The sequence below is a fragment of the Hyalella azteca genome, unplaced genomic scaffold (genome assembly GCF_000764305.2).
Source record: "Hyalella azteca isolate HAZT.00-mixed unplaced genomic scaffold, Hazt_2.0.2 contig15055, whole genome shotgun sequence".
Lineage (NCBI taxonomy): Eukaryota > Metazoa > Arthropoda > Malacostraca > Amphipoda > Hyalellidae > Hyalella > Hyalella azteca.
Window position 1 is genome coordinate 203056 of NW_025944920.1, and position 7962 is coordinate 211017.

At 38.8% G+C, this 7962-nt stretch overlaps 1 protein-coding gene across 3 annotated transcripts; it reads left to right on the forward strand.

Moving 5' to 3' along the window:
- Nucleotides 1-542: 542 nt before the first annotated feature.
- On the forward strand, nt 543-5699 carry LOC108670125 (probable serine hydrolase). 3 transcript variants are annotated; one of them, XM_018157576.2, is made up of 3 exons: nt 543-612; nt 3516-4220; nt 4645-5699. In XM_018157576.2, exons 2-3 carry the CDS (start codon nt 3516-3518, stop codon nt 4987-4989), a joined length of 1050 nt encoding a protein of 349 aa, XP_018013065.1. In that variant the 5' UTR covers nt 543-612; the 3' UTR covers nt 4990-5699. The 3 variants fall into 3 exon arrangements, with proteins under 3 accessions (XP_018013065.1, XP_047740216.1, XP_018013066.1); XM_047884260.1 differs by lacking the exon at nt 543-612 and adding an exon at nt 3029-3091; XM_018157577.2 differs by lacking the exon at nt 543-612 and adding an exon at nt 3059-3270.
- Nucleotides 5700-7962: the final 2263 nt, after the last annotated feature.

Here is a 7962-nt window from a genome sequence, read left to right on the forward strand (position 1 = left end):
GATGCCCGGTTGAGTTACGCTCGGGAAGGGAGCGCAGCCGTGGGTAACAAAATTGACTCGTAAACAGGCCATGGGCCTAACGCCAACCATCAGCATGCAATATCTACACATAGCCTCAGATCAATGAGTTGTGGGTAACTCCGGTTAACAGTAAATCCGCTGTGTACAAAACAGCCACTGCTTCACAGCGCCGGAGACCGACTGGCCGGAGCGCAACATGCCCTACCGCAACAGGCGGCGCAGGTTAGGTTAGGTTAGGTTAAGTTACGTTAGGAGTAGCTGTTGCGGTAGGGCCTGCTGCGCTCCGGCCAGTTTGCGCTCCGACCTGTATGCGCTCCGGCCTGTGACTGAATGGCGCTGTTGTGGTGGGCGACCACTGTATCCACTGACCTACTATAAACAAGAATTCAGTGGTTACCTACTCAGAAGAATTTAAACACAATACAGGCTCTCAGGCCCAACGGCCGTCCTCGAGGTCGACCTGTGGCTTTAAGTCTACCCAGTGTAGACACCCCGAAAAGAAGAAGAAGAAGAGATCACTGCTTTCAGTAACTGGCTCGCTTTCGTCCGGCAGGAGAGTCCAATCGTTGAATCGTTCAACGTATAAAAGAGGTTAGTGTTAGTGCTACATAGTGGTGCAGGATCTCCCGGCGGCCGGCAATAAAGCCATTTTGAATGATTGACAGTCTGATGGTGATAGGAGATGGTGAACAGTCTATGAGTCTAGTGATCGATAATCCTATCCCTCGCAACTCGCAAGTTCCCAACATAGGTACCGTACCCATAGTGGCAAACCAGAGATTTTTTATAATTAGTTCATTTTTAACATCCTCATTTACTCAATATTTGAACCAATTTCTTATGTATGATAATGCTGGTATCCATGATACTTTACTGGTCTACTTGGAGGACTCAAAATTGAACTTGAGTGAGAGTCTAAAAAACTCTCTGCTTTGCCACTATGACCGTACCTATTCCATTTTCCATTACCTTTCAAAGTACTGAGTACAAACACCACTGGGCACTTGTCAGTCTTTACCATAGTAGGTAATAGGTATGCTTGCTTCAAACGTTTTAAAATTAAGTATTGTTTCAAGTGTCCCAAATTACCCCAGTCCCACTCCCAGCCTCCCAGGCGGCCAGGCCCAGGGGTACCTACCTAATTTGGAAGGCTGGGTTGCTGGGACCCTTTTTTAGTATCTGGCACTTTACAAAAAGCACCCATATCCATAAGGAATAATGGAATTTTTTCAGAGATGCTATACAAATTAACAAATATCCCTTGCAAAAAACCTTTAAATCAGCTCAAATTAATTTATGAAATTCCTTGGTAAGAAGTTATGAACAAAAACTGTCAAAATTGGCCCTTTTTACCCTGTTTGACATCAATGCTGCAGTGGCCAAGCAGAGAGTTTTTTTAGACTCTCACAGTCTCCCTCAGGTCAGTCAGGTCAAGCATTGAAAACATCTGCCTTTAGGGCCGCAACTAGAGGTTTCCTGCCATTTCTGAAACTGCGAGATTTCCGTCAGATGAATTACCTCCTATCCAAATGTTAACAAAAGTGCGATATCGAGCCGCGAGATTCCAAATGTATTGAAAATTCGTCATGTTGAAGCCGCGAGATTTCAGAAACAAATAGAAAAATTCCAATCCTGAGTCAGGTGCCCGTACCTCAGCCAGTGCTCAGCTGCGCAGCAAAATTGGTTGCAGAAGCAGGAATCAGTCAGACATCAATGCGTAGAGTCCTCAAAGATGACCTCAAAACCTGCCATTACAAGATGCAAATTGCAAACAAGGCATGAATTAACAGGCCGTCAAATGTCAATGTCATGAATGAATGAGTCTTGAAAGATGCCAGCACATTCAGCTGATTCAGGATCTCATTTAGGAATAGGATGGCACACTGCAGCCCAACTTGGTGTTAAGTGATAAGAAAAAATTTGACATTGAACACAGCATTAACAGTCAAAATGACAGAGTTTGGAGTCAGGATGGATCTGTGCCAATTGGCAACTAGAACAGCAACACAACGTCAAAATCCTATGTCTGTGATAGTTTGGGCCGTGGTAACCACCACTGGGAGGTCTCCACTAGTTTTTATCCCCTCAGGAGTGAAATTGAACCATCAGCGATACATTTTGGACATTTTGGAAGCTGTGTTGTTACCTTGGGCTTGTAAACACCTCAAAAATTCACCATGGAGTTTTCAACAAGACTCTGCCCGATCACATGGCTCAAACATGAACCAAAACTGGATTCATGGTCACATCCCAGAGTTCATTAGCAAAAAAGAATGGTCCTCAAGAAGCCTTGATTTGAATCCTCTCTACATTTCTGTGTGGGCTATTTTAGAGAGAAGGGCCTGCAGAACATCTCATGATTCTTTGGATAGTTTGAAGTCTAAATTGACAAAAGTCAAGAATGGGACTTGATCCCTCAAGAAATGCTGTGTGTCTCCTGTGAAGCTGTCCGTCATAGATTGGACCATTGGAGGCCGTCATTAAAAATGATGGCTTCCAATGTAATCCAATCCAAAAGGGTGGTCATACTGAATAAATATGTCTGAGAACTGATTAGGTAATTCTTGGCTACTAGCTCATCCAATAAAAAATAATGCATCTGTGTGTTTCATTGAGAAATAACAAAAAACATGCATTGCCATAAATATGGCAGACCCTGTATTTATTATAATAATGTTAGTGTCTGGGCCCATAGTGGCAAAGCATTAAGCAGAGAGTTTTTTAGACTCTCACTCAAGTTCATTTTTGAGTCCTATAAGTAGACCAGTAAAGTATCCTGGATACCAGCATTATCATACTTAAGAAATTGGTTTAAATCTAGAGTAAATGAGGAAATTAAAAATTAAAAAAAATAATAAGTGAAAATCAATTGCACATTTTAAATTTAATATGATCTGTGCACATGTTTCTCAAATTCCACCTTGCAGGCTCTGGGCTCTGTGCTCCAATCATGGTACTCAGAAATGTAACCACTGGGCAGTCTGGGAAAGTGATATAAAAGAGAACTCTTATGATTTTTTAATTGTTCATTTTTTTCAGACAAATAAAAAACCAAGACACAAGATTTAAGGTACTATGCCAATAATATGTGACATTGGAGCCACAATATTTTTGTAAGAATTAAGAATATTCTTGTACCTGAGAGCAATTCAGAAGGATTATTGTGATTGGCTAAAAATTCTGATATTATTTACATCATTATCCATATTATTTTCTACTTTATTAATATTTATTCAATGTTATTCAAATGTAAGTATTGAAGTAAAAGTTGATGAGCAGGTTTGTTTTGACACTGAAATTTATATACCTACCTATTATGAAAAATGATCAAATCTTATTTAGAAAGCAAGAAAAAGTCATATCCCTCTCCATGTGGACCATCTCAGCTCTTGATTGTTGCCTATTTCCTTATGATAACATGAATTGTTACTTATTGTCAGATTTATATCAATATAAGTAAGTACCATATGATCAAATTTTACTTTTCTGTGCAGATGTGGACTGAAGTAGAACTACCCACATCATGGGGAGTCATGCGAGGGAAAAGATGGGGCAGTGGCCCACAGAAACTGCTGGGTGTTCATGGCTGGCTGGATAATGCAAATACATTTGACCGTATACTTCCTCTGCTGACATGTGATTGCACCTTTGTTTCCTTGGACTTACCTGGCCATGGGAAATCAGATCATTTTAGTCAAGGCTTTATTTATGATCCAAGGGGCTATGTTGGAGCTATTAAGAAGAGTGTTGAGGCATTAGGATGGAACAAATTCCATTTTGTGGGCCATAGTATGGGTGCTGTTGTTGGCATTATCTATTGCTCTGTCTTCAAAGAAGATGTTGAATCTTTTGTATCAATAGACATCATAAAACCATGGTCCTTCAAACCTCAAGATTATGCACCCAAGTTACTCCAGTATTTTCAATCATATTTTGACAATGAAAAAAAGAGCACCCTGCCACCCCTTGTGTACCAAAAAGAAGAACTGATCTCCAAAACAATTTCTGGCAGTGGAAATTCTTTGGATGCTTCTGCTGCTTCACTTTTGCTTGAAAGAGGCGCTGTGCCCAGTAAAGATGGCTCAGGCTTTCTACTCACCAGAGATCTAAGAGCCAAAACCTACTTCATTGGCTTCTTCTCCTTTGAGGCTTGGTTAGCTATGGCAGAATCCATAACTTGCCCCATTCTCATTATCAAGGTGAGGCCTTCAGTTATTTCTTTTAAATTTTTGCATTTTTTGCCTGGAAAATAAGTATATACCGTAATCTCTCTCATATTTGTAATTGCTTTTAATACTACGAATACTGGTAGTAGGTATTTATTTTGGAATATACTCTTTCACAGAGCAATAACAAGATTTTTATAACTTGATTTCTCAGTTTTGGGGTTCATTGCACCTATTTATTTGTAAATTGGTTAAAAGTAGAAATTAAGAAGAATAAGAATAAATTCATCTAATTTCCGCCCTCATCAGTTTAGCTTGTTGTAAAATAGAGCTGTAAATTTTAGTATGAATAGTGTGCTAAAGACCCAGCAGATTCTTCAAAATGCCTATGTCTAGAGGGTAATTTTGATATACTGTAGGTACTGCTTGAATGTCAACACTGTTGAATTGTTCACAGGCTGATGATGGTCATGGTTACGAGTCAGCTGAGAAATATGCTGAGATGCGGCAGGCATTTGAGCGCAACTGTAGCTTATACCGCTACTATACTCTGCCCGGCACTCACCATGTGCATCTCCTGCATCCTTCACCCATTGCAAGTTTCGTCAATGCTTTCTTTGAAGATCTTCTCAAAGTCGAGTGTGATGAAGTGAAGTGCATCAATGGTGCATCTTTAGAAACAAATTCCTGTGCATATTTAACCAATGATGCCAGTCAAGTAGTAAAAACTGTGTCTACTCCCAGCCAGAGCTCCGATGGCGATGAATGCTCCAAAGAAAAGAGTATTTGTGATGAGGATTAGGTTATTTTAGTACGTAGTAATTAAATAATTAATTCTATGATTTCAGTCTCTGAGAAAACATTGAGTCTTTGGCAAGAATGTAAGGATGATTAACAACTTTCTCTTCTGACTAGCCATTTACATATACTCTGGTTTAGGATTAAATGTTGGTGATCATGTATATTTTTCTGATGAATCTAATTCAAAGCAGATACTGCAATATGATATGTTATTTTGCCAGTTGGTGAATTTATTGAATAATTTAAACATGCGAATAAATTTAACACATGAACTTTATTACCATTTACATGTGAATGTCATGCTGATGATGGTGTTAAAGCCTTGTGTAAAGTTAATACCTACTTGAAGAAGTTAATTCCAAGCCTGGCCGAGACAACTTCCAAGTATTATTTTCAGGTAATTCACTGCATTGTTCTTTATTGAGACTTGCATTTCTAATCATCAGCCAAATTCTTGCTGCACTCTTCATCTTATATTTGTCAACGTTTATGGGTTTGTTTGTTTGTTTGTGAGCATGGCTGAAGCCTGGCAGTGGAAATATAGGAGGTGATGAGGCGTGACTCCATGATAATGATTGTTTAGAAATTGATTGTCAGAATAAAACACTAGAAGAAATCTTACTTAGGTAGATTCAAATTTCATTCTAAAATAATTTAGTGTTTAATTTGAATTTAGCATTACTTAAATGGAAGTTGTGTGCTAAGCATTGACATGGCTGGTCTTTCTTTAACTATGATACTTTAATTTCAAAATGTCATGCGTCATAATTTCCCGTACTAACTTGTGCTAAATTGAAGTACGTAAATAATTGTCCAAACTCGTTCTGGCTCTTCTCTGCGCCAGGAAATACCCTTTGATACTCGTATAATACTTTCTTGTAGACTATCAACTCCGTTCACTGCACGAGACTATGTTTTCTGCCGTGTGTATCAGTTTCTGCTATACCTGTGACTTCAAGTGACTTTTTGTTATTGTCTGCCGTGATGCTCTCGTGTCCGCAAGTTGGGTGTCAGCCACCAAGCACGCTATCATAGAGCACAACTGTGGTCAGGACTCCAGTCTTGTCCGTTATAATGGCTTGCTGCTGGTTATGCTGTACTGGACTGTATTGTATGCTATCCTCTGTCTAATGACTGTAGCACTCGTTACCAGAGGAATATAAATAGGTAGTATTGACGACGGTCCATGTATCACTAGACAAAGATTTTTTATAATTTTTAGCTCATTTTCTCATTTATGGAAAAAATGCCCTAGGTATTGTGCTCCTCATGTCATTAATTATATGGGTTGTGGTTATACGTACCTATTAAACCTATTGTGGTTGCTTATTTAGTTAAACTGCATTTTCTGTGATATAGACTCAGAATAATATGTTACTAGACTATTCTTATTATGTTCAATCGTGCTAAGATGCATTGTAGGGTTTTCTGCGTGCAACCTAATTTTCTGATATACCATATGAAGTTGCCTTTACTTATGGAGTAAAATTTAAGGATCGGAGATTAGCACCGTGATAAAAAATATTTATTTAAAGAGTGTTGCTCACGGTTGGATGGGCGAATTAAGATCTTATTCAAATATCTGAGCAAAATTGCATTGTGTCATATTTACTTGTACCGATGTTTACATTTATTTTTAATTTTTTACACAAGTTGGACGTAGCAAAAACATAGTTGGCATGTGTACTTTGGTTGGGAAATTTATTGCTTTAATCACGATGAGGTGCAATGTGTAAATTTTGGAAGAGGACCGAACTCTATTGCGTGTATGGTTAGGTTGTGTAGGCAAGGAACTTCTGGGGCTAGATTGTTGTGTGGGCAGTGCAGGTGTAGAGTCGAGTTATCTAGGCATGTTAGTTGCGATGTTGAACTGATGTCTACTCAGGATTGCCTGTGCTTGCACTCTTTGTTTCTTGTTCGGGCGGCCGACGTCTTGTGCAAGTTTCCTCCTGTACTCATTTCTGATACTGTTTGCCTACTTCTTCTTCGTATCTTTGATGTTATGCTAATTCCGCTGTACTAGTTTAGCCATTTCAGACCATCTATTTTTTTCATGAATAATAATTTATTCGTGGAATTATTGAGAAATTTGTCTCTTCCCTATTTGGGGATAGACGATTTTGGACTCCCAGTGCCATGTAGCTTGTTTTGAAACACTGAATTACAGGCACTTGTTGGTGACCACGGTTTTACTCTCGGGATTGCATGTGACTTGGGGAATAAAACTGCCTCACTTCCTCTTACTCACACTGAAATACTTCATGATTATTGTTGCCTGACAGTGAGTTTCCTGTCCACGATGACGATTTGGATCCATTCAAATGCATTTGCATTTTTTTAAGTTTTATTACATACAATTCTGCAATGATAATGGACTATAACTAGGCACAAATATTTCCTAGAAAATTTTCACGAGATGAGATATCACGTCAATCACGTGAGCCTAAAATTTTTTTGCCAACTCGAATTGTGCCACGAGCCTTTCTGACAACGGTTGTGTTAGAAATATGAAGTTATGAATTGGAAGTTTATCATAAGCTTTTCGTTGTTAGCAGCTATCCAGAACTCGCAGTCAGATGATGCTGGAAGTTCATACATTTAGAGTTGATATTTATTACATTACCTTTATTAAGTGTGACTCAAAGAACATTAACCATGCCAACAGACGTCTACTATAAATTTCCTACTATAAAGACCATCGTCTTCACAGTTGGCTGACGAATTTATTTTACATTGTTGAATAACAGGGCCCTGGTTTTCTTTGCAAATTAACGATTAGATGACACATTGTCTGTACTTTTGGTTGTTATAGACTTCTGTGATGGAGCTGGGTTTAGATTTAAATGCTGTTGTATTAAGGGTGAATGATGGGTAGGTGGTAAGACCGGGTAGTACATTCTAACCTATGTATTAAGTAAAGGATTTTCACTAACAAGCTTAAAATAGCTTACACTGACGATGTTCTACAAATGTT